Raw genomic sequence first — 27,128 nt, forward strand, 5'->3', positions numbered from 1 at the left:
CATGTAAAAACATCAACCCAAAGTGCCATTGTGAAACTAATTTTCAGAAAAGGCAGCTAAATGTTCCAGGACGTAAGGAGATTTCTGAAAACGTTTTCAGGAATATATGCATATAAATTGCCTGATACGTTAAAAGGAACAAAGTGCTTTATAGATGCGCCCTAGGCTTTGCTGTGTTCCGGCTCATTTCCCTGCGTAGCTACCCCTAAATGACAAAAATAAATAAATGCAGCATTGTTCCGAAAGAACAAAACATTATGAACAACCTGTGTTTCTCTGCTGCATGAACTGAAGGAGTCAAAAGCACGTTTAGGAAACTTCAGCCTGAGCACTTGTGATGGAAGCTAAGAGTCTTCTGCAAGGTTCTGCTGGAATAAATCAGTTTGACAGGAGAAAGGCTTTGTGTAGGACTGAGATCTGCCAGACTGCGCATCACATCAGTTTCCTGGAACTCTGCCATGAGCCTGGGAGGGATCTGTGCTCTGAATGCTTCTTTATTAGGATGTACTGGGTACGAGTTTTGACCTCTTGTTTCAGGCATGTCATAGGAGGAGTGGGAGCGACAGCTTTCGGTAGTTGTTCAGAATTAACCAGCAATACAGACACTGTTTGTGTGTGTGTGTGTGTGTGTGTGTGTGTGTATGTAAAAAAGCAGATGAACTTTTCTGGACATGGTTCCGGGTAGCTACTGGAACAGTCGCTTCAAATCGAAGCCCAAAGTAGCAATGGACTTCCTGTGTCTCAACATTCAATTCCACGAGTGTCGCTCTGCGCTGGAACGCTACTTTATTGTGAAGTGATTTTTTTTTGCAGCCCGCATTTCGATGGCTAGGTGCAGAAATGCATCATTCCCGACCAGGGTGGATTTGATTTAAATCAAATCGATTTAAATAACAATTTAAATCACTAGTCAGTAAGACTCGGTTTAAATCACTAGTCAGTAAGACTTGATTTCAGTCACACACACCCCGAAAGACTCATTGTTTCTGGTATAATCTTAATATTTACAACCAGATGAAGGTTTCATTTTTGGAACAATAAATTTTCAGAGTAGTTTTTATTTTACAACTCTTATGGTTATACTATTAGAAATACATAGACCGATAATTAAGAAATTGTTGTGAGGTTTATTAAGTTAACTGTTTATATTTGGACAACTTTTCTGCTGTACTTTATTGGAAGGAGAAAAATAATCATTTCCTTAATAACAATTTAAACAATTTGTTAAACTAAAACAATAACATTATAGCATATGTATCTATGTTTGTTAACTGAGGTGGTTAAGTAACAACAACAACAACAATAATAAACAACTTAGACTAAGTTTTAGTACACATGAAAAACTTAAAACAAATCCTTATTTCCTGATGAATAGCATTTGGACTATAATGTAACTTAAATAGAAAACTATCTTTAGAAAGATTTTCCCTCCGAAATAATTTTATTTTAAAAATCCCATTTAAATTTGAAAAATCAATTTTAATTAAAAAATCAATTTTTTTAAAAAATGTCATTGATTTTTATCCACCCTGTTCTCGGCCCGTGTCCCATTTTAATGCAGGCCTTCAGCCTGGGAAGAAGCAGGTGAGAGTAGTAGTCTCTCCCCTCACTAGGCTCTGAGAGTATTTGGAAAACAGCAAGAAATGTTGCTACTTCTGAGTGATTTGAAAGCTCAGCACGATGGCAGGCAAATACCCTGAGTCAGAGGAAACACAGGGCTGGCTGATGGTAACCATAGATTTTGTCTCAGCACAAAGAACATCCCAAAAAATGTGAATCCCGGCAGTAGCTCAGGGATGGGGTAGATGTAGCCAGTTGTCATTGGACTCCAATTCCTATCAGTCCCAGCCAGCGTGAAGGATGATGGGAGTTGTAGTCCCAGGAAAATCTGGAGGGCCAGATCCCCCCCCTCGTGTGTTCCTAGATTGTACATACAATTATATTGAGGCTTTCTGGATGTTATGGAGGGTACCTTAACAGTTTTGGGTTACATTTTGCACGATATATCCTATCCTTGAGGTAGAGAAGAACAATTGTCCTGTTTTTGAGGTTTCTCAAGCAAATGGACTCTTTTGGATTATATGTGATAGCAAAGCTGAGGGACGTTCCCTAATAAATTTCAGCGCTGCCGTTTCCACGAGTCTGTTCGTGGGGCCTGAAAAGTCTTTATATTAGCAAGCGGGAATCTTCAAAGTGTGCGTAATTTTAGCTTGGCAGTGCTTGGTTTAATTTATGGCTTTAGAATAGCTTTCCTTATGAGGTTATGATTTGTAAGTGGAAGGAGTTACTCCTTTTAACCACAAATTAAAAAGCACTCACAAAAACTGTAATTTCTGTTTTTTATTTTTCTGAATGAAGAAGACTGTAAATAGAGCGAGTTAATCTTTTTGTGTAAGACTTCACAATAAAGCAGGGTGGAATTGATTTAAATCAAACCGATTTAAATCACGATTTAAATCACTAATCAGTAAGGCTCAGGGTGGATTTAAATAACAAAAATCTGATTTATATTTTTAAAAAATCCGATTTAAATTAAAAAAACACCACCCTGAGCCTTACTGACTAGTGATTTAAATCGTGATTTAAATCAGTTTGATTTAAATCAAATCCACCCTGCAATAAAGAGACGTGGGATGTTGTAGTTTACTTTTTCTTTCTTTAAGGGTGAACATTAAATCTGATTTTGTTTTGTTAGTTGTACTTCCTTCTGAAAAATCAGGATTAAGGGGACAAAATAGATAGTTCTGGTCCAGGGTATCTTCTTGTCATTCCAAACAAAAATATTTGGGTAAAGTTGCATTTTCTAGTGCAGCATCCTCATTATCTGCAGTGGGCTATGGAGAGGCTGAAGGATTGGCTGTGCATGGCACTGACTCAGGGTGGAGACAGGAGCAGTTAATTCTTATTTAGCGGGTCATTCCATGTCATTTCAACGAGGTCAGGTCACCCTCCATTTCGGATGTTGATGAAATTTGGTGTACACCCTTCCCTTATAGTTGAAAGAAACCCCCTTAAATTTTCCCCCTCTATCTCAAACGGTTTTAATTTTATAGCATTTTGAAGTTTCGTTAAATCTGTGTTGTTTGTCCCTCTTGAGACCCTCAGCACAAGATACCCTTGTGTACATTTTATTTTTTTTCTCCATAACCAATGATCAGATCTCTTTGAAATTGTACACAGAGCTCAATAAAATGATGAGCATTTCAGAAAAAAATACACCACCACTCAAAAGATTTTATAAATGCTTATTTATTTATTTTTTATATAAATGCACTTGCAGCCTAGTTTTTTGGTGGAAAAACTAGGTTTAGAAAACCTGAATTTACAGCGTGTGGGCATGACGTAACCAAAGGTTTTTGATGTTGAAAATTATTGCAAAGGCATGCTCTTTCTCGACAAAGAATGAAATTTATGGGTTTTTTTATTCCTTGTCACAAAAATTTTACTTTTTTTGGACATCATGGGGGGGGTGGCTACTGGGTAGCCATTTTGTAAAACTTTCCTATATGATGATTCCTGGAATACTGTAGGAGGAAGCTAGAATAAAAAATCGGACAAGTTCTAATACAAGCCATTGTAGGATGCTACCATAACAGGCAACAGGCATAAGAAAAATTGAAATGGCAAGCTATAATCTAAAACTTAAATATTAAAGAACAACTTTTCTAAAGATTATTTTTCTTTCGTTCCTGATCTGCACTGAGGGAGAGAAATGTGTTTGGGCTCTGGCCTTCCAAAGTGGACTGCTAGCAAGCTCCATTTATCAGAGGCGCCATTCCTTCCACATGCCCCTCTTGTTTCTGAAATTGCAACCAAGGAGCCAGCAGGTAATCAGATTTGGCCATGGGGCCTGCAGTAGCTAATCTGTATTTTTTTCTGGTTCCCGGCTTATATTTTCTGCATTAGAGTCTAAAGCTGAGAGTGTATGGTAAGCAGATTTAGTATTATATCTTAATTGAATGTGAAATGCAAAATCTCCTTCCTTAGGTTGCTGACGTCTGTCAGTGTGTGTGTGTAGGGCATTATTTATCGAAGATGATGATTTCAATTTTCAGTCTTTGGGGATCTGAATGTACAGAGTGTGTGCATCACAAATAGGATAGTTTGTCCAAATGAAATAAATAAATTGAGAAAAACAAAACAACAATAACACAGATTGGCTCTGAAAAATGGGGGGCTCGTTCGGAAAGGAAGCAGTTCATTTTTGCAAACTAACTTTTTTTAGTAATCAGTCACGCGTTATGGATTCTGGATATAACCAGCCAGTCTTGCAAGTAGCCCATCTAGAAAGTTCTGAGTTCAAAAGCTCCCTCAGCACTCGGCCTCTGTTTCCCCAGTAGTATATGAAAACAACCCCAGGAATCTTAGTTGTGAAACTGTGCAGAAGCTTCCTCTATCTAGTTTTTCATCTTCCTCTTGGACGATACATATTTGTTTATATTTTAGGCACCCTGCGTCAGTGAGTCAGCATAACCTACTTAATACTGCAAAGAAAGATAGCTGGCTGCTAACGTCGTAGGATTTTAAAGGACATTGTATTTGCCTGATATGCATGCATTAATTTTTTTAGTAATCCTGGAATTCTATATAAAAATAGCAAACTTTGAGTGTGAATCTTTTTGTAGCCAAAAACAGCACCATCCAAGCCCATGAAAGTGGTATCTGCAAGCTTAAAGGTACCCCTGACAGTTAAGTCTAGTGGCGGACGACTCTGGGGTTGCACGCTCATCTCGCTCTATAGGCCGAGGGAGCCGGCGTTTGTCCGCAGACAGCTTCTGGGTCATGTGGCCAGCATGACTAAGCCGCTTCTGGCGAACCAGAGCAGCGCACGGAAACGCCGTTTACCTTCCCGCCAGAGCGGTACCTATTTATCTACTTGCACTGGTGTGCTTTTGAACTGCTAGGTTGGCAGGAGCAGGGACCGAGCAACGGGAGCTCACCCTGTCACGGGGATTCGAACCGCTGGCCTTCTGATCGGCAAGCCGTAGGCTCTGTGGTTTAGACCACAGCGCCACCTGTGTCCCAGGAAGCTTAGGAAACAGCAAAACTTACAGAGGTACAAAATAAAAAATCGGAGGGGGGAACCCTAAGGTGGAATTCCCCTCTCCGCCCAAAAAAGTAATCCCAGTGAGGACTGAAAGAATGCTCAGTAGACATGGAATCGTTTACCCTTGACCGAAAAACGGTACACTCCTTCTATCTGGGATTGTCGTCCTCTTCCACTGAGTGCGCAGCTTCGGGAGGGAAGCACATGGAGCGGTGAGGGAGGAAGGGGACACCCGCCTAGCCACCCAGATCAGCCGAATCAACCCTGGCGATCAATGGGGTAACAGATGTCGCAGCCAGATCGCCCTCACATCCAGTAGACATGGAATGCTGAATGTGAGGAGGAGGAGGAAAAATAGAATGAAGGCTCTCTAAAGGCGTGGCTGGCTGTAATCCTGAACAGGAACACTGCATACTGTAACATTTTGTTGCAGGACCCACTTCTGCCATATACTGTTGCTTTGTCAATGAAACAGTCGCCTTGAAAAATTGGTGCGCCACGCATGGATATAATTTTAAATTTATGCGCAGTGCTGCAATACTTGTTCACAATAGCGATCCGATTGGCTTGATGTTGGAGATTTGACAGCGTCCCGATTCACGCTTGCCCTACATAGCGCAGGTCCTTTTCCTTTTTGCTGTCTTCCATACCTGTGTCCTTTATTGTGTGTGGGGATGTGCTTGCATTTGATCTGCAGATAACGCCACACATATCAACAGTCAGCCGGGTTGCAAGGGTTGAGTTGTTTTCTATGCTTGAATATTTGTACTAAATGCTTGGATGACCACTTACCAGCAGAAGCACAGAGTCTGCCCGTTTTCCAGGCGAGTTCCCAGCTCAAATGATATTGTTGGGAGATCCAAACCCTTGATAGACGCATCCCGTAAGGGGGCCTTGGCGTGACTCATAGTTGGAGAGGAAGGTGGTTGGAATCGGAGAGAGGAGGTGCATCCTGGGAAGTCACTCTTGGGCAATGGCTTCACTTGCATGGACAAAGGTGCACCACAAGGGTAACTGAGTCATAGGGCAGTGGGCCATTGCCGTAAGCCATCAGAGTGGTACCTTGTTTCTCAAACTTCATCCATTCCGGAAGTCCATTGCAAAACCAAGGCACGCTTTCCCATAGAAAGTAATGCAAAATGGATTCCAGACTTTTAAAAACATCTCCTAAAACAGCAATTTAACATGAATTTTACTATCTAACGCAGGAGTCAGCAACCTTTTTCAGCTGTTAAAGAAAGCTTTTTTGGGGGGGGGGTAGTTTTATAATCTACCTTTTACCCGCTGTTTTTCTGTTATGTTTCCTAGCCATTGGCCAGCCTTGCTGGGGCTGTTGGGAGTTGTAGTTCAGCATCCGGAGGGCCAAAGATCCCCTGACCACTGGTCCTGCCAGCTAGGGATGATGGGAGTTGTAGTCCAACGACAGCTGGATGCCCAAGTTTGGGAAACACTGGTCTAGGCCCAGTGTTTGTAAAATGCATTTGTTGGACTATCTGCTTCCCTGATGGCTCGACCCAGATCTTTGCCATTGGATTCCTTCTTGGTAGTCCTTGTGAAATGTTTGAAACGGTACTCCCCTCTGCGATTGAATTATGTGCCCCTGATGACATCTCCGTACATAAATCAGCTTCCATTACACTCTTCCACTTGGTCTTTCTCAAGCGACTTACATACTAGAGTGCGAATTACGTACGCCTGCTGCTTCTGAGCTTTTTGAGCATGCTAATAAAAATGTCCGTATCCTGAGACTATGTGGAAGGCATGTCCACACATGGAACAATATGAAATGCTCTTGGACAAAGTATGCAGGTCTTTTGATGGCATTGCCTGATGTAGCTGTTCTAAGTGTATTGTTATTTGTTTCGTTAACAAAATGTTCGCAAATAAAAAAGTGTTTTTTAAGAGGCACGCCTTTCATTCTGCATGCAGGTGCCCTCCTGTTTCAGAAACTGGATTTCTTCCAACCTTAACTTGAGTGAGTAAGGATTTGAACCGATGTCTCAATAATTCAGTCTTTTGTTCTGAGCTAGTTTGGTGGTGGTGGTGGAGATATTTCTAGTGGTGAATGATACCCTGCAATTTTGAGTGGCTCATCTCGTAGGGCAAGTGGACACGCAGTGGTGCAAAAACAGGGAGGAAAGATGTGATAACTTGCAGACTGTGTAGGATCAACCTTGCTTTGAGGGACAACTGAAAGTCATGGTGATGTAATGGGATTTAATGGGCCCATTGGGATTAAGAATTAACTTTCTCTTGGCAGTACTAATTAAGTCAAAGATTGGCATGTAGAAACAATAGTATGAAGAACAGAGGGCTTCTGTATTTCAAGGATCCAGGCAGGATATGGTGTGCAATATTGCAGCCCTGGATAGACTCTGTGTTTTGGGAGGGGGAAATCAACCCAGGATCTGTTTTTAAAAGGGGGAAATACCCTGTCCAACTCTACAGCAAAGCTGCTCTGCCATATATTTGAAGCAAAAAAATAAAATGGTGATTAATCACGGAGCATCTGCAAGTCAAGTTAAGAATTCGGTGGTTTATGTGCGTGTTTGTTTATGTTTAGGATGTAGTAAACTTTGTTTGCTGGAAAAGAAAATGCAGTGCTCTTGCGAGTATGTCCTGCTGAACTCATTGGGAGTTTCTTTTGATTCAACATGCGTAAGGCTGAGCTGCCAGAGTTGGAGCGGGTTAATAGAATTAGCTGATCCTTTCCGTTATTTGTGGCTGTGCCTTCAACAGCAGCCTGATGTGCAGAAATTATTTGGTGATGATGTTTCATTCCGCACAGAGAAAACGCTGACCTGCTGATTTCTGGACATCTCATTGCATGCAGAAGCACTTGAGCAGCTGGTCTTGTTTACCGAATCATTTGGCCACCCCAAATTGGTTCAGTCATCTTGCTGCTTAAGAGCTGAAAAAGAAAACTTCCCATATGGTTTAAATACTTTTTCTGTTTGTACTCTCCATCCTATAGTAGTAAACTTAAAATAGCAACTCTGATAATGTGTTCTGCCTTACTCTACTTCGGATGCAACATCCTTTGCTTTCTGGCGTTTTTTTACCATGGAAGCTTGTGCTATATTTCAGTTTGCAACTAGATACCGAAGAAAACGTTTAGCTAAAATAAGTTTTCATGACTCTGGTTCTTTTTCTGCAGCTTTGGAATGATTTATCATAAATAAGTCTAACTGAGGGACTTTTCACATTTCTGGACCAGAAACTTGTAGTTTTTAGATATCCTTGTTTGTAATAAATATAAAAAGGGGCCTTGTACATTTTATTTTATGTGATTGGGAGTAATGTCAAGGTCTGGGTCTCAATTCTGGCAATATTTAACTAGTACTGGCTTTTCAGAAAATAACATTACTGTAGTATGAACAAACCTGAAAGGGAATAAAATGAAGCTAAGCTTTTCTGTTTTCCTTGAGTAAATGATTGAAATCAAAGCAAGTTTTTTCAATAACTTGTTTTTTCCTTTTTATTGATAGGAAGATAGCGGCTTCAGTGGCAACCCTTTCTCACTCTGAGAGTACATAAACTGCATCTTTCTTACGTTTGGAGTTGTTGTCATTGCAAGTGCTGTGTTTAATGCTGTTATAGCCCCTGTTAACGGCAGGAAAGGAAAAACATTTAAATTTAGCCATATCTTTTATATGGTGGGACGCAGGTGGCGCTGTGGTCTAAACCACAGAGCCTAGGGCTTGCCGATCAGAAGGTCGGCGGTTCGAATCCCCGTGACGGGGTGAGCTCCTGCTGTTCGGTCCCAGCTCCTGCCCATCTAGCAGTTTGAAAGCACGTCAAAAAGTGCAAGTAGATAAATAGGTACCGCTCCGGCGGGAAGGTAAACGGCATTTCCGTGCGCTGCTCTGGTTCTCCAGAAGCGGCTTAGTCATGCTGGCCACATGACCCAGAAGCTGTACGCCGGCTCCCTCGGCCAGTAAAGCGAGATGAGCGCCGCAACTCCAGAGTTGTCCGTGACTGGACCTAACGGTCTGAGGTCCCTTTACCTTTACCTTTATATGGTGCTCCCCCCTTTTTTTGAACGGTGCTGCATTCAGAAACTTTTGGGGAACCCTTAGTATATAAACATGTCTCACGAGGAACCTGGCCCCAGTGACCAAGCTTGCACATCTTGCTTTGGATTCTGGGAAGTGTTTGAAGTGCACACTCAGTTTATGCAGTGCATTGTCCTGGCTTGTATAAAACAAGCCCAAAGGAGGCCACCGACCCGTTCACAGGTCCTTGTGTGATCAGTGGAAACAGATGGTCCTGTGAAGTATTAACCAATCTCATTTCCAACCTGATAATTGCCACCAGCCCGGATTTTAACTTGTCTGAATTAATTTTAAGATGCATTTTAATTAATTGATGTCTGTTTTTATGCATATTGTGTTGTTTTTATGATGTTTGCTGCTCTGAGCCCAGCCTCAGCCCGGGAGGGCAGGATACAAATAAAAATTATTATTATTATTATCATTATTATTTATTTTTGGGGCTGTTTATCACATTGCATGACCTGTGGGAGGGACGTGTTGTAGGGGGAAGATCGGTCACAAAGCTGTGCCTTGCAGAACTTGTATCTGGTGCTCCTGGTCCTATCTGAGACTTCTCAATGAAAAGCTTCCTCTGAATATGTCTGGAGCACCGCTGGTCTAAACTGCAGCAATCTTCAAACATATACTAATATGGTAAGCAAGATTTTACGAGCCACCAAGTCTTGAAACACCAGAGATCTAGGATTTATCAAAGCATGCAGTAGCTGTTCATCATTCTTCTCCCTGTTCAGTTACTGGGGAAGGGAAGGAATGTGAATACAGGAAGCTTAATGGGCTTGTGGTGGCACTTTCATGTCAGTAGCGTTACTCTAGGGTAACGTGCAAGAAATAAAGCAGCTGATGTTCTTCCTGGCACGCGCACCTAAGGCAGTAGATCTCAGCCCATAATACACTTGCTTAGTCTTGAGCTGCTGCAACACTTTGTTATTCCTGGCATGGGCAAATGCCAGGATCCAAGGAGTGTGCCAAGTAACTCTGACTGCCTTAGGACTTTTTGGATGACTTCTTCTCAAGCAACATCCTGTTCTCCACCCCACCCTCACTTCCAATCCTATGCAGCATGGACCACTTACGGGACTCGAGAGAATTAATAGAAGCACTTAACTCTGTAAACTGGAGACCATCTATTCAAAATGGCGGACGTTAGGTAAAGCTGAGGAGTGTCTCGAGTAGCTCTTGGATCAAGACCAAAGTACCAACAAAAAATTCTGCTTGCTTAATTCTGTACACAAGGCTGCTGTTAAAGACAAATGATTTTCACAAGTTTGAGCAAGGTGTTAACACAAGCCCTGTGTACTTGATAGAGCATCCATTCTTTGAAAGGACCAATTTTCTTGAAAATAAATAGTTCACCCTGTCTAAACTAAATAGTACTACTTTGATGCAGATGAGAGTGTTCTGAAATAAACGTTGACACTTTGCTGTAGCCGCAGTCCAAAGCTGGTGAGATCGGTTTTGCCCTCGTCTTCTCCTCTTCCATTTTACTGCCTTATATGAAAATATATGTTCAGTTATTATGTAAACCTGAGTGTTTTATTGCTTGTGGTCCAGATGAGGAAGGAAAGTAGACCGCATAATTGCAAAACGCTGTTGGTTTATTAAGCCTCATAACTTTCCTTGGGAAGGAACTCTTTTCTTCAGGGAATGAACGGGCTTAATCTGTTCCACTGTTTACAGCGCAGTTTCTTGCAATATGTTAATTTCCAAGAATAACTCGTTTTGACGTGTGGCAAAATAGCGGCTCCTCAGCACTGACATTGGAGTGACCTTAAGGAAAGGTACTAATAAGCTCTTAAGCTTTACTGAAAATGGTGGGATATACCGTATTTTTCACTCCATAGGGTGCACCGGACCATAGGGCGCACCTCATTTTTAGAGGAGGAAACAAGGAAAAAAATATTTTTCTGGTTTCCCCCCTCTAAAAGCCCTGTTTTGCAGCTTTTTTTGCAAAGGGAAAAGCCCTGTTTTTCTGAGGATCAGCTAAAAGTTTTGCAGCTTTTTTTTTGCAAAGGGAGAAAAGCAAAGCTCCTTTTGCAAAGGGGGAAAAGCAAAGAGGAAAAGCCCCATTTTTATGGGGTTCAACTCACATTTCTGTAGCTTCTGAAGGAAAGGGAGCCATTTCTACAGTTTCCAGACAGATAATCTAATCAGCCAGTCCCATGTCGCTGGGGAAACAAACAACCTCCCTCTGCAGCACATTCAACAATGAAGGACGGGGCTGAAAGGGAGCCGGGACTCTTATCTCTCTCCCAATCTCTTGCTGATCAGCTGCTGAGCGGGGTCCTTTCAACACCCCTTTTTCTCTTTGTAAAATAAAAAGCACTATCTGCTTTTGGCCCCTGGGCAATTCGGCTCCAGGGACCACCATTCGCTCCATAAGACGCACAGATATTTCCCATTAATTTTCAGGAGGGAAAAAGTGCGTCTTATGGAGCGAAAAATACGGTAATTACCAAAATATCTCTTTCGTACAAAGGTGAGGAAGCTACAACCCGCAGGCGAAAGTTGGCCCAGCAGACGTCCCAGTTTGACCTGCGAGTCTGTTTCTTCCCAACCGTGGCTCCCTACCACATCCTTGACATCACATAAGACATCGGGTGGGAGGCAGGTATAGGTGTGGCCTTCACTTTGAAGAGCCATTTCCTAGTGGTTTCAAGAGAAACCTCCTGGAAGTGCATTTCCAAGGTGATGTCTCTCAGCCATTGCTAGAAATTCCCCAGGCATTAGGCCAGTTTTGCAACTGGTGCGGGTCTAGTTACAACAACATGGAGATCTCTAGATGCCAAGCTGGCACTGAGATCTCCACCTGGCTGGCCCCTCCAGCTTTCTTAAGCAGCTAAGCAGAAGAACTCATTTAATGCAAGGACTACATGGTTCATCCCCTCCTCAGTTTATCCCTACAACGACCCTGTCAGGGAGGTTAAGAGGTTGTGACTGACTCCACCTGAAATATTTTCCTTGAAGCTTGAATTTGTTTTATTCTGGATTGTTTTATTTAACGTTTTAATGTGTTGTAAAACACGGAGAGACCCCCCCCTTAAAATATAAAGTGGTATAGGAATGAAAATAATAATAATACTGTTAGGGAACCGTCAGTTCCCAGAGGGGCAGTGCAGGGGCTGTGGAAATACAGAGAGCCCCAGCGCCGCGGGGACAGCAGCAACACCCCCAGTGGGGAAAGCGGGACGTCCTTTAGCAGGGAGGAGAGACAGGAAGCTAGTCAGGCGAGGAGGGGGCTTGAGTATGCTGCAGAGCCCCAGCGCTCACCTAGCCAGGCCGGCAGGGAGGAAAGCATGACGTTTCCGTTGCTCCAGTTGCGTAGAGGGGTGAAACGCAAGGAGGCGGGGAAGAGGTTTGGGGTGCCGAAGTTGTTTTGGGGTGCTCCCGAAAAGCGCCACTTCCAGAATCTGGGAGTGACTAAGCAGGTCATGGATTTTGGAGCTCTGCACTGTACATATTTGTAAATAGAAGGAACGGAGGAACGAGAAACCACCACCGGAACCTCACAAATACAGTGGTACCTTGTTTTTCGAACATGATCCATTCCGGAGGACCGTTCGAATTTTGAAACGTTCGAAAACCAAGGCGCAAAGGGAAGTCTGCAGGAAACTGGGGGGGGGGGGAGGGAATAACAGGTACACGCAGCGGAAGCCGTCTGACTTCCGAGGTGTGTTGGAAAACGGAAGCATTTACTTCTGGGTTTTCGGCGTTTGAAAACCGAAAGGTCCAGCTTCCAAGACGTTTGAAAATCAAGGTACCACTGTAATAATAATAATAAATTTCATGATTACAACAGTGCCACCTAGACATTCCTTTGTGGCAACCGTAACCAAGGTTTAAGGCTCCATTTGGTGATTAGCTTCTATATCTGAGTTTCTAACACTGCTTTGAAGTGTGTTTTCAAGTACCGTAGTTTCTCTTGAAACTGCTTTGAAACACACTTCAGATTGTTAATTCAGGAATTACGGAGATGAGATTGTCAGTTTATGAACTTCATGACGACAAAGTATTGTACTGTATATGACAATATATGTGTCTTTTTATGGCTTGACATTTTTCTGACTTACTAGATTTATATTTTTGGTAAGTTTTTGTGTGTGGCGTTAACAGTTTATTTTGCTTACGTTCAATTTATTCCTTGTTAATGCTGTGACGATATGTGAAAGGAAGAAAAAACTGGCGTGTGTTTTTACGGTATATATTCCTTGCTAAGGAAAGGAACATTTTGATCTTCCCTTTCCCTTTCGCTCAATTGACTTCATTAGCCTCAATGATGTCATCCATGTAAATTTAATTATATATTTGTGTGATCCCCGTTTGGCTGAAATCAGTCCGTGATTAATTCAACATTTTGTGTTGAAAACTCATGATATCATAGCTACCACCAGTAGAAGCAATGGCACTAACCAGGACTGGAAAAACAAAACTGCTTAAGGAAACAGTTCTATCAAGTGCTATTTTTCTAGAAAAAAGGTGTCTGAACAAACCACGAACACCTCCCTTGTTCTCTTATAATGGTAATGGCGCCCACCTGAGATGTGCCAAAACTGAGTCCCGGTCAGGAAGAAAGCCCCGGTTCTACCCTACCAGATGGTTATTGAATAAAATTGAAACTAGATGTCTGCTTGGTGTGTCTTTTTGTACAGCCCTGGTTGAGAGCAGGATGTTTCGAAAGCAAAATCTGGGTGATTGTTTAAGCATAGCAGCTAGTGTTGAAGTGGGATATGTTATTATGAAATGTTGTCCACAAGCAACGAAACTTACATCCTGGTTTGTGTTCTGACAAAGAAAATACTTGAGGAATATTTGGCGGTCAGTTTTCCGCTTGGTCAGTTTTCCGCTTGGTCAGTTTTCCGCTTGGTCATTCAACGGTCAGTTTTCCGCTTGGTCATTCAAAAATGTCAGGATTCCGTTGCCTTTTGCCCTAGAAAGTTGTTGTCTTTTATAGTTATTTTCCCAGAAAGGATGTTGCTTTAAAAAAAAAAAGGAAGTGATTGATGAAAGTTAAAAGACTGTTGATGGGAAAACTAATTAACCTTATATAGTTCAGTTCTTGTTAGTAGGAGAAAATGTTAAGACTCCGAAGAGCAATAAATCAGATTAATTATCCTGCTGGATGCAGGCATTTGAGGCCCAGAACCAAATCATCTTGATGTGGGAATCGTATGAGTAACTTGGTTGAAAGTTGGCTGCATAAGTTATGAAGCGGGGTGCTTTGTAGATTTGCAAGATGGATTAAATGTAATGGCTGGGATCCAGACAGTTGCATTAGGCGTGCCCAAGAGCTTTGACATGCGCAGTAAGATTTTTCATTATTTTTTCCACAGTAACCTGCAAAGCCATCTTGCAAATGCTTTCAAAACTTGCCTTGGTTCCTAAAGCAGTTTGTTCAGTGGCAAGGAGGACAAAAAAACAACGGCCAAATTCAAGCTTTGAGCCCTATTAGAACCTTTTAATGAGGGTGAAAGAGGAGAGCGCAAAATATGGTCTGAAGCTCAACATCAAAAAAACTAAGATCATGGCCACTGGTCCCATCACCTCCTGGCAAATAGAAGGGGAAGAAATGGAGGCAGTGAGAGATTTCACTTTCTTGGGTTCCATGATCACTGCAGAGGGTGACAGCAGTCACGAAATTAGAAGACGCCTGCTTCTTGGGAGAAAAGCAATGACAAACCTAGACAGCATCTTAAAAAGCAAAGACATCACCTTGCCGACAAAGGTCCGTATAGTTAAAGCTATGGTTTTCCCAGTAGTAATGTACGGAAGTGAGAGCTGGACCATAAAGAAGGCTGATCGCCAAAGAATTGATGCTTTTGAATTATGGTGCTGGAGGAGACACTTGAGAGTCCCATGGACTGCAAGAAGATCAAACCTATCCATTCTTAAAGAAATCAGCCCTGAGTGCTCACTAGAAGGACAGATCCTGAAGTTGAGGCTCCAGTACTTTGGCCACCTCATGAGAAGAGAAGGCTCCCTAGAAAAGACCCTGATGTTGGGAAAGATGGAGGGCACAAGGAGAAGGGGACGACAGAGGATGAGATGGTTGGACAGTGTTCTCGAAGCTACTAACATGAGTTTGGCCAAACTGCGAGAGGCAGTGAAGGATAGGCGTGCCTGGCGTGCTCTGGTCCATGGGGTCACGAAGAGTCGGACACGACTGAACGACTGAACAACAACAACAACAGGCACTCAGAATAGTTCTCTTGGTTTCAGACAGTATTAGGCAGCAGAGCAATCGGTGCTGCTTTTCGTTTTAGTCGGTCCCATGTTCCGATTTAGGTTCTTTCCTCTTCAAGCCTCACAAAGCTTGAAAACATTAACTTATTAAATGCGCAACACGTGTTTACGTGGATGCAAAAAGGAGGAGGAGGTTTCACTGTTCCATAAATGTGCAAACTTGGAAGATTCATGTCTCAGGATAATTGCCACGAGAAAATGAGCAGCAGAAAAACACACACCCCTGATTCACTGTTCCTTAATGCTTGAATTAGACCTTTTGGGATGTACAGTGGTACCTTGGTTCTCAAACGCCTTGGTACTCAAACAACTTGGAACCCAAACACTGCAAACCTGGAAGTAAGTGTCCCGGTTTGCAAACTTTTTTCAGAAGCCGAACGTGCTCCGTTTTGGGTCTTGCGCTTCCGTTTTGAGTGCCACACTTCCGTTTTGAGTGTTACACTGAGGTCTTGTCTGTTTTTGCTATTTATTTTGCGTTTTTGTTTTTGCGGCTCTTTTGTTGTTTTTGTGACTGTGTGGAACCCAGTTCAGCTACTGATTGAATGAAGGAATGAATGATTGTGTGACTGCAGTCCATTGTTTATTGCTTTCATTTTATGGACCAATTGTCTCGTTAGATAGTAAAATTTTAGGGGTTGTTTTTAAAAGTCTGGAACGGATTAATCCATTTTGCATTACTTTCTATGGGAAAGTGCACCTTGGTTTTGGAACGGACTTCCGGAACAGATTAAGTTTGAGAACCAAGGTACCACTGTATAGCTGCAGCAGAAAACAGCAGCTTTATGTCTCTTTGTTCTGACTTGTTGTTGTTGTTCAGTCGTTCAGTCGTGTCCGACTCTTCGTGACCCCATGGACCAGAGCACGCCAGGCACGCCTATCCTTCACTGCCTCCCGCAGTTTGGCCAAACTCATGTTAGTAGCTTCGAGAATACTGTCCAACCATCTCATCCTTTGTCGTCCCCTTCTCCTTGTGCCCTCCATCTTTCCCAACATCAGGGTCTTTTCCAGGGAGTCTTCTCTTCTCATGAGGTGGCCAAAGTACTGGAGCCTCAACTTCAGGATCTGTCCTTCTAGTGAGCACTCAGGGCCGATTTCCTTGAGAATGGATAGGTTTGATCTTCTTGCAGTCTATGGGACTCTCAAGAGTCTCCTCCAGCACCATAATTCAAAAGCATCAATTCTTCGGCGATCAGCCTTCTTTATGGTCCAGCTCTCACTGACTTACTCTAATAATATGTCTTGACTAGTTTCCTGTTCTTATCAGTGATGGGCGATGACACCTTGCAACATGGCGATGTGTTTCACACACATGAGTGAGTGAGAGAGATGCTGTTTTGCTGTGATGTTTGGTTCTGGTTCTGACTTAAATTGCAGCTTGCAGCTGTGATAATGAATTCTTCATAATACCTTCTGTAAGCCAACAAGCCCTACATGGGCTGTTAGTGGAATGCATTTTTTTTTCACTTGCAGAAATATCATTTTTATTTTCTTAAGGACCCTCCTGTTCCTTTGGCAGCACTCAGTTCACTAAAGTTCTTAGAGAGATATTGGATCAGGCCCAATCCTGTAAAGGGGAAGAGAGTACCCATCTCTGAACCTGCTGGCTGCAGGGCTCTCTGGGTAGTGCAGAGAGCAAGTACTTGGCCTAGTTTTCCCCGTGATAATAAACCCGTGCCCAGGGTGTACCACTTCTGACTGCAAGCCCTGCTTGGAGTCCCTTTAATAATTTAATAACAATTATTTTATTCGTACCTCGCCCATCTGACTGGGTTGCCCCAGCCACTCTCAATTTCTCAATCTTAAAATCAGTTCTTAGCGTTACTGCAGGAAATCTGCCTTAAAAAAATAAAAATCCTGATGCAAACTCGTGCCTTTTAGTGTGAATTTCTCCTGACGAACACATTTTTTGTTCTGTTTTTCCTCAATAGAGACATTTTTAGAATGCAGTTTTCCTAATATAATGCATTTTCTTGTGATTTTTCACTAACATTTCACCAACGCATGCCATTTTATGTATACTCATAGAATCATACAGTTGGAAGAGACCACAAGGGCCATCCAGTCCAACCCCCTGCCAAGCAGGAAACACCATCAAAGCATTCCTGACAGATGGCTGTCAAGCCTCTGCTTAAAGACCTCCAAAGAAGGAGACTCCACCACACTCCTTGGCAGCAAATTCCACTGTCGGACAGCTCTTACTGTCAGGAAGTTCTTCCTAATGTTTAGGTGGAAACTTCTTTCTTGTAGTTTGAATCCATTGCCCCGTGTCCGCTTCTCTGGAGCAGCAGAAAACAACCTTTCACCCTCCTCTATATGACATCCTTTGATATATTTGAACATGGCTATCATATCACCCCTTAACCTTCTCTTCTCCAGGCTAAACATACCCAGCTCCCTAAGCCGTTCCTCATAAGGCATCGTTTCCAGGCCTTTGACCATTTTGGTTGCCCTCCTCTGGACACGTTCAAGCTTGTCAGTATCCTTCTTGAACTGTGGTGCCCAGAACTGGACACAGTATTCCAGGTGAGGTCTGACCAGAGCGGAATACCGTGGTACTATTACTTCCCTTGATCTATAGATGCTACACTCCTATTGATGCAGCCCAGAATTGCATTGGCTTTTTTAGCAAAGGGTACCCAACATGGTGGCTGTTGTGGACTACAACTCCTATCAGCCCCAGCCAGCACGGCCACTGATTGCGGATGATGGGATTTGTAGTCCAAAACATCTGGAGGGTGCCATGCTGGAAACCACTGCCTTTTTGTATATATTACTTGACTGGAGAACTGCATTTCAAAATTCAGCGAAGTGCATATCTATAAAGATGCGACTGTTCTTCGGTTCGCAGCTTGCTTTGGAAAGTGCAAACCTGCTAGGTTTGTCTTTAAATGTGAGTTTACTGTCCCCAATCCTTACGTGCTAAGTTTCTCTGCAAAGGCTTTTCCACTTTTCCTGAAACCTCATCTCTGTAGAACTGAATGGGCCTAAGTTATGCTCTGGTGGGGCTTAAATGGATGAGATCCCTGATCATTCTTCAGCTGGGAAGTGATGGTTCCATATTGTTAGTAAACCTTCTTCAGTTGGTCAGTGGCCGTACCTCGCAATTGAATTACTTGGAGCTGCAGTTGGCGGTAAAATTCGGGGTTCACTGAAGGACACCACGAGCTGCCAGGGGGTTTATGCAGGAAAAACCTTTTGGAGGCAGGAACCTCTTGGAACTGGAAACAACCTGCATTCTTTTAGTATCCATTAATTGAAGCTCCACTGCACATACCTGTGTGTGTGTGTGTGTTTTTTTTTAAAAAAAATCTGGAAACGAGCCAGAACAGCCAGTCTTTCAAGGCCACAGATAAAATCACCTTTATTAAAATGTGTGCAAGACAAGTTCTTGCAGACCTAACTCTGTAGACAGCTGTGCCCACATTCCTACATCGGGTTATGGAGAGGGCAGCGTTTTAAAGTACGTCAGACACAAATTGCTAGGTAAACAGAAATGTCTTGCCCGACGTTTCAAGCCTAGTTTTCATATCGCTAGGACTGGGTTCGGATATAAACCTGAAATAAACAGGAAACTGTACCAGGTCTGCGCTTTCGGCTGAAGGCTTGTGTGTGTGTGTGTGTTAACTCTGGCCTGCTTGTTTATTGAACGTAAGATGAAGGAAATCTACCTTTACCTCTTTTAGGCTGCAACCTAAGGAGTCTCAAAATGGCAGTGCAGGCCGTAAAATGAACCAGTTGTGTTGTGTGCAGTCCTCTTTAAAAAGGAGTGAACAGGTGACAATATCAGGGGTTGGCAAAAGAAGTTATATGCCCATAAAGGAAGCATATGTGTTGGTTATCTTGGTTTTGTGAGGATTATGCTTTGTCATTCAGTTATATTTTGGGCATAGAGATGTAAAATTTCCAGAAATTTTGAAGCTCGGGGGGAAAAAACAGTTTTTTCCGGTTTTTTTTTTTGTTGTTGAAAAAACAGAAATGTTCGGAATTTTTTTAAAAAATGCTACATTAGCACTTCTTTTTTCTTTTCCAGATTGAAAGTCATTCTGTTACTTTAGAAACATAAAATATAGCTATGGAAAATTTTAATGGGCATAAAATTATCACAACTAGCATGTAAAAAATATAGTGTATCCAAACAGTTACCCAGAATTACAAACAGAATTTACTTTAAAAATAATATTTATTTGTGTTTGTAACAAATGGAGCAACAATCTCCTGAACTGTTTACTAGTTTATGTGGAACCCAAAAAAAGAAAAACTCCACAAAACAATTTTTAAAAATCCAGAAGTAACAATTATTCATATTTCCTCTCCACAGTATTTTTAAAAAAAACATTCTCATAAAAAAGAACTGAAGAAGGAAGTGGGACTAAGTTTCAATGAATGGGCATGAAATTTAATCAGAATCATTTTCTGAGCTGTAATTAGGTATATACTTTCAGGCCCTTTTTGTTGCTCTATATTTTCTTCCAGTGCTTTGAGGCCTAGTGAAGAGGAACAGAACCAATGCATACCACACGCATGCAAAAACAAAACTGAAACCTTTTTCTTTTCTGGTGACAACAGCACCTCCTAAAGGAAGAAATGTATCTTGTTTTTGCATTGGAGAGTTCAGTTTGTAACCTAGGACTTGCTTGTCCTCACAGAAATTAGAATAATCTGATATACCATACATATTTTTTTAAGAAATGATTTATAAAATATTTGAACCCCTTATCTTAAAATATTTTATTCATCCTGTTAAAATAAAACATTCCATAATCTATTTTCCCCCCAATTTTTTGGGAAAAAAACAAAAAAGGCTTCAGGGGGAAAAAATGGTTTTTTCCCTAATTTTTCCGGGGTTTTTCCGGGCCTTTACATCTCTATTTGGGCATGAAGTTCTTTTGCCTTTACTTCTTACATCTCGTCTTCAATAATTGCTGCCAACATAAGCATAATTTTAATGGATTTCTAGCAGGTGTTCAGGGTTGTGTGTGTTGCCATATAGCAGCCTCTCTAAAAGATCATTACGAGGGAGGAAGTCTGTGTTGATGTGGCAGCGGAACATTTAAGTTTTCAAATATAGATGCAGAGCTCAGAAAAAGAGAAGTAATATTGATTGCAAAAGCTGAGGCTGGCCCATTTTCCTCCTAAGCAGAAGCAGAAATATTTTCAGCATAGGCATTCTGGAATGTGGTTTTGTGGAGAATAACGGCTGATAGGGAATCTGTGCTAGAGATGTGTAGTTCATTTGTTAATGATGAAGGATAAACTTGCTATTTATCAGGCTACATGGGGGGGGGCAGGACATTTGCACATTGTGCTACAAACATTCACACTTCAATAAAGGTTAGGGGTTGATATCCTTATGTAACTGTATATACTTGTACTGTTATGAGTTTGTGGGTGTTTCTATGTTTCACGGGATTCCAGATATTTATTGAAGCTTAATTGAGTAAATACAGGCGTGGCAATTCCTATCTCTGACCTAGATTCCTGCTCTGGAGATATTTCACTTCCCAGCATACAGGTGAAACTCGAAAAAAAATAGAATATCATGCAAAGGTTCGTTTCTTTCAGTTATTCAACTTAAAAGGTGAAACTAATATATGAGATAGACTCATGACATGCAAAGCGAGATATGTCAAGCCTTTATTTGTTATAATTGTGATGATTATGGCGTACAGCTGATGTGAACCCCAAATTAACAATTTCAACTTTGGGGTTTTCATCAGCTGTGCGCCATAATCATCACAATTATAACAAACAAAGGCTTGACATATCTCGCTTTGCATGTCATGAGTCTATCTCATATATTCATGTCATGAGTCTATCTCATATATTCAACTCCACTAGCTAATGAAAACAATTGCTTACATAAATGGACTTTTCCACGATACTCTAATTTTTCGAGTTTCACCTGTATGTTGCTCACCTGTTCTGACATACCTTGAAAATATCCTGCTTGCCTGGAGGTGCAGTCTGATGCACCTGGGAGAGTTGTGTGCAAGTTAATATTATTATTCTTATCCACAATATATCCACCCCTCTAAAACCACACTGCACACCATAAAACTACCTCTGGAGCAATTCCCAGCACGTGGTTATTGAGCATGTCAGGAGGAAGACTAGGCTAAATCCCTTTCCCCTGACACTGAATTAGTATGTGCAGGGAATTTTTTTTTTTTTAAAGTACTCAGCCGCTGTCGGCTGTGGTCCATCCTAGACTGTTTTAGCACTTCATCGAGAATTGGCGCTTTGTGTTGCCGAAACAAACTTGAAAATACTTGCCACAGGTGCAGTAAATAAATAAAAGGCTAGGATTTGATTTGGTGCAAGAAATACATGCAAAGATGGTTATTATGGCAGTATCCGACAGCAATATTTAGTTGGTTGCAATGATCTCATTGGTTGGATAGATGGATGAGATGGATGGACAGTGTTCTCGAAGCGACTGGCATGAGTTTGGCCAAACTGCGAGAGGCAGTGGGGGATAGGCGTGCCTGGCGTGCTCTGGTCCATGGGGTCACGAAGAGTCGGACACGACTGAACAACAACAACAATGATCTCATTGCAACCTCAGATATGCTGATGACACAACCTTGATGGCAGAAAGTGAGGAGGAATTAATGAACCTTTTAATGAGGGTGAAAGAGGAGAGCGCAAAATATGGTCTGAAGCTCAACATCAAAAAAGCTAAGATCATGGCCACTGGTCCCATCACCTCCTGGCAAATAGAAGGGGAAGAAATGGAGGCAGTGAGAGATTTCACTTTCTTGGGTTCCATGATCACTGCAGAGGGTGACAGCAGTCACGAAATTAGAAGACACCTGCTTCTTGGGAGAAAAGCAATGACAAACCTAGACAGCATCTTAAAAAGCAAAGACATCACCTTGCTGACAAAGGTCCGTATAGTTAAAGCTATGGTTTTCCCAGTAGTGATATATGGAAGTGAGAGCTGGACCATCAAGAAGGCTGATAGCCGAAGAATTTATGCTTCTGAATTATGGTGCTGGAGGAGACCCTTGAGAGTTCCATGGACTGCAAGAAGATCAAACATATCCATTCTTAAGGAAATCAGCCCTGAATGCTCACTGGAAGGACAGATCCCAAACCATAAGTTTGCCCTAGCAAAAGGAAGAGCCTTTATCTGTGGATATTTCTTGCTCTTTCTTCCCCAGTCTCCTAAGCAAGGCTGATGTCGTACCAAAAATCAGATTGGTCCAAATCTGATGCATCAATACCATTGATTTGTGCGCCTCTCTCTGTCTCTCTCTCTCTCTCCAGCCTTCTATCTCCTACAGGTTGTGCTCTCAATAAATATAGGCTGCTAAACAAGCTCGGTGCCCCAATAGCTTTGAATTCAAAATCTTATAAATTGCACCCGTCTCTTCATAGAGCAATCCCTTGGCATACATCCCTTGGCAACTGCAGTCTTGAGCGATCAATAAACCTGCTCCTTTAGATACAAAGCTTGTATATGCTTGCTCACAGAAATAAGAATATGTTTTCCCTACTTTATGTGCATCTTTATGATCAATATAATAACACTTAATGAGTAGATGGCGGACTTTCCACTTTGATCTTGGAAGCAGATTCACTGTTGGATAATGCTTTTAAGCTGAAGTTTGAGTTTATATGTTTATAAAATCATGTAATCCGAAGTGGGGTCTCTTTGCATCAGTTAGCACCATTCTCCAGTGTTTACATGAGTGTAAACAAAATCAAAGTAATAACACTTGGGTTTGTGTCTTTCAGAGATGCTCACATGTGAACAATTTAAGGAGAATTTTAAACATCTGTGTGCATGATGCAATATATTACCCAGAGTTTACAATCCATCCATGTTTATACCTGCAGAATACTTAAAACTTTAGTCTGCTTATGTGAATCAGACCCCTTTAGTTTAGTTTTAATTATATAGTTTTTAAGAATGCAACTAAAAGGGCCTGTAGACAGTTAAATGCTTGACAGCATATGCGCTTCCTGTGTTTTAAATATCAGGAAACACTCTGCTTTTGAATCTGTAATGACTGCTCCTTGAAAAACCATGCAACTTTTGCTGTGAACAGAGTGTCTTAAGGAAATGCCATGAAATAGCTGCCAATTCTGTAGCAAGAGAGACTCCCCCCCCTTGCAGAAGAAAAAAGTATTTCTAAATACAGTCCTCTTTCTGTTTCTGGAGTTCTGTAGAACTTCGAGAATGCCTTCACTGTTTTGCTGCAATGCTAATAACAAGGTACCACTTTGTTGCATATGGAATAGGAGAGGCTTCCAGCTTACTAAATCTCAAAGCACTTACCTAAAAAATTCATAAAGAAAATATTCATGCAGCTAGTGTGTTATGTGTATAGCATTTCGGGGGAAATTTGCTAGCAGAATAGCTTCAGCTTTTTATATGTGAGATGTGTGGCAGAACTAATACTATTCACAGGCTTCTTCGCTTGAAGTATTGTATTATAATGTATTTCCCATTTTCCGTATCCAGAATGGATATGGTCGTCAACATAAGCTTGCATGCAGCGGTGGTTTTGTGCTACTGTAAAGCATATCCCATCAAATGAAAATTGGCTGCCCTACCTTGTCCGTTCCCACCACCACCTACCCTGGTCGCTTGAATTCTCCAAAAATTGTATGTATTCAAACTCCAAATGGAGAATTTTTGTACTGTGGGAGCATGCCATATTTTCCTTTGATAGGTCAATGCTCAAAGTAAATAAATGAACTATTGGGTTGTATCTTTTCTAAACCTGTGAGATCAAGCTGATGTTGAAGTTCAAGTAGAAAGTCACCTTTATAATGAACAAATTTCTTAACCATACTCAAGTCTTTGAAATTTTAAGTTGTTGCACAAATTCTACTGTCATAAGAAAGGATGCTTTTAATGCTTAATAGTCATGATGGAGAATGTGGTTTCTGAGGACTCTAGGGCTTGAATACTTGTGATTAGAAGTGTTGGTAGAATTGTAGCCATTTTTCTGCCGTTTGTGGCAATTGTAATGTGCTCTGCTAGGTGCTGTATAGTTTTTATTTATATTTTATTACTTCTTTCATTTCACACTGGAGAGCCACTGTGGTGTAGTGGTTAAGAGCGGTAGTCTCGTAATCTGGTGAACCAGGTGCGCGTCTCCGCTCCTCCACATGCAGCTGCTGGGTGATCTTGGGCTAGTCACGCTTCTTTGAAGTTTCTCATCCCCACTCACCTCACAGAGTGTTTGTTGTGGGGGAGGAAGGGAAAGGAGAATGTTAGCCGCTTTGAGACTCCTTCGGGTAGTGATAAAGCGGGATATCAAATCCAAACTCCTTTTCTTCTTCTCTTTACTGTACAGTGGAACCCCGGGTTACGCACACCTCGGGTTGCGGACGTTCGAGTTAAGAACGGCCGCAACTCGGAAGCGTTTCCGGAGCATGCGCGGCCCCCGGATGCGCAGAACGTTTATGCGCACTTTGCGCATGCGCAGAAGTGCTCAAATTGTGCTACTTCCGGTTTTTCGGGGTTTTTTGTGCGTTCGGAATACACACGTCCGTGTTACGCACGGTGACCCGGAACGGATCGCGTGCGTAACCCGGGGTTCCACTGTAGTTTATTGTATTTCAGTTTGCATTCCATAGAATTCAAATTGCAAATCAATAAACTATAATATAAGAAATAAAAGAAGCAGTCAAATACAATTGTAATCGATGTAAACATGCCGCAGACTACCAGGATGAAGTTTGTGGAGTTCTAGTGGTCCATGGACCACAGTTAGGAAATTTGCGTTCCTAACCCCTTTGTCCAAGCTTGCAGTAGTAGATGTCATTGTCCCCTGCCCACTGAAGTGTGTGTCTTTTGGGGGTGGTGATAACAGAGATGCACTCCCTGTCTTGGTTATGCTTAGATTTTTCAGTGTGTCCTGTTCATGAATGCATGGAGCAATTGATAACTTTTGTTGTTCAGTCGTTCAGTCGTGTCCGACTCTTCGTGACCCCATGGACCAGAGCACGCCAGGCACGCCTATCCTTCACTGCCTCTCGCAGTTTGGCCAAACTCATGCCAGTCGCTTCGAGAACACTGTCCAACCATCTCATCCTCTGTCGTCCCCTTCTCCTTGTGCCCTCCATCTTTCCCAACATCAGGGTCTTTTCTAGGGAGTCTTCTCTTCTCATGAGGTGGCCAAAGTACTGGAGCCTCAACTTCAGGATCTGTCCTTCTAGTGAGCACTCAGGGCTGATTTCTTTGAGAATGGATAGGTTTGATCTTCTTGCAGTCCATGGGACTCTCAAGAGTCTCCTCTAGCACCATAATTCAAAAGCATCAATTCTTCGGCAATCAGCCTTCTTTATGGTCCAGCTCTCACTTCCATACATCACTACTGGGAAAACCATAGCTTTAACTATACGGACCTTTGTCGGCAAGGTGATGTCTCTGTTTTTTAAGATGCTGTCTAGGTTTGTCATTGCTTTTCTCCCAAGAAGCAGGCATCTTCTAATTTGGTGACTGCTGTCACCATCTGCAGTGATCATGGAACGCAAGAAAGTAAAATCTCTCACTGCCTCCATTTCTTCCCCTTCTATTTGCCAGGACAAAGATCTTCCTTCTGTGTAAGGACTGGGCTATCCCTTTTTCTGGACGCCCATCCAAGGAAAGTGTAAGGTAAAGTTACCAGACATCCCCGTTTCCCAGGGACAGTCCCCGGATTTACAAATCAGTCCCCTGACAAAATCCATCTATTTAGTAGGAAGTTGAAAAGTGTCCCCGGATTCATTGGGGTGGAAAATCTGGTAACCTTAGTGTAAGGCAAACCTCCACTCCGGAGACAGCAGCACCCTTCTCCTAAAGGAAGCGCCTCTCTTTTTGTTAAAAAGTTCTCGGGGTTTTTTTCAGTTTTCCTCTTGTTAATGATGATTCTCTTTCTCCTTTTCTAAAGGTTCCAGATGTCATCAGCAGCATAAGACAGGTTTCCAAAGCAGCCCTAAAAGAGGACGCCAAGCCTAACAAAGACAGCGAAGATGCCTTCTACAACTCTCAAAAATTTGAGGTTCTGTACTGTGGCAAAGTGATGGTGGCCCACAAAAAGGCCCCTTCCAGCCTGATTGACGACTGCATCGAGAAGTTCAACCTGCACGAGCGTCAGCGCCTGAAACTGTTGAGCGAGCAGAGGAATGCGGAATCTATCGCGGATCTTATGGAGTGCGATGGGGAAGTGCCCTCTTCTCCCTCGGACAGTCCGTTTGAGGAGGTGGACGGCCTGAACGGTGGTAGCCCCGGGATGTTCATAGTTGGGAGCCAGCCCAACCTGGCCAGCTTGGCCAGCTCCCGCGTCTCTTTCCCCGAGCGCATCTTGGAGGATTCGGGGTTTGATGAGCAGCAGGAGTTCCGATCCCGGTGTAGCAGTGTTACGGGTGTCATGCAAAGGAAGGTTCACGACAATAGTTTGAAAACACAATCCCGGAGACGTCACGCAAGTGCCCCAAGCCACGTCCAGCCTTCTGACTCCGAAAAGAACAGGACAATGCTGTTTCAGGTATGTTCTGTGTGTAATCCAGAATATTACACACAGGGGTCTTTGCCGCAGGACCACATTCATCCAGTGCTTTACCAGCTGCACTGGCTCCCGGTGGAGTACAGGGTCAGGTTTAAGGTGCTGGTTTTGACCTTTAAAGCCCTATGCGGCTTAGGACCCTCATACCTAAGGGACCGCCTCTCCTGGTATGTCCCAGGTAGGACCTTAAGGTCCTCAAATAATAATTTGTTGGAGGTCCCGAGCCACAAGGATGCTAGGTTGGCTTCAACTAGGGCCAGGGCCTTCTCAGTACTGGCCCCGACT

General features: G+C 42.4%; 1 protein-coding gene across 7 annotated transcripts in view; it reads left to right on the forward strand.

Moving 5' to 3' along the window:
- Nucleotides 1-27,128, forward strand: part of TBC1D4 (TBC1 domain family member 4) — an 81,073-nt gene that overhangs the window by 6,079 nt on the left and 47,866 nt on the right. For all 7 annotated transcript variants that reach the window (XM_033147967.1, XM_033147968.1, XM_033147962.1 and 4 more), the window contains exon 2: nucleotides 26,229-26,825. In XM_033147967.1, the coding sequence (XP_033003858.1) occupies nucleotides 26,229-26,825 (597 nt within the window). The remainder of the gene's footprint in view (nucleotides 1-26,228; nucleotides 26,826-27,128) is intronic.

The sequence above is a fragment of the Lacerta agilis genome, chromosome 4 (assembly GCF_009819535.1).
Source record: "Lacerta agilis isolate rLacAgi1 chromosome 4, rLacAgi1.pri, whole genome shotgun sequence".
Classification (NCBI taxonomy): Eukaryota; Metazoa; Chordata; class Lepidosauria; order Squamata; family Lacertidae; genus Lacerta; species Lacerta agilis.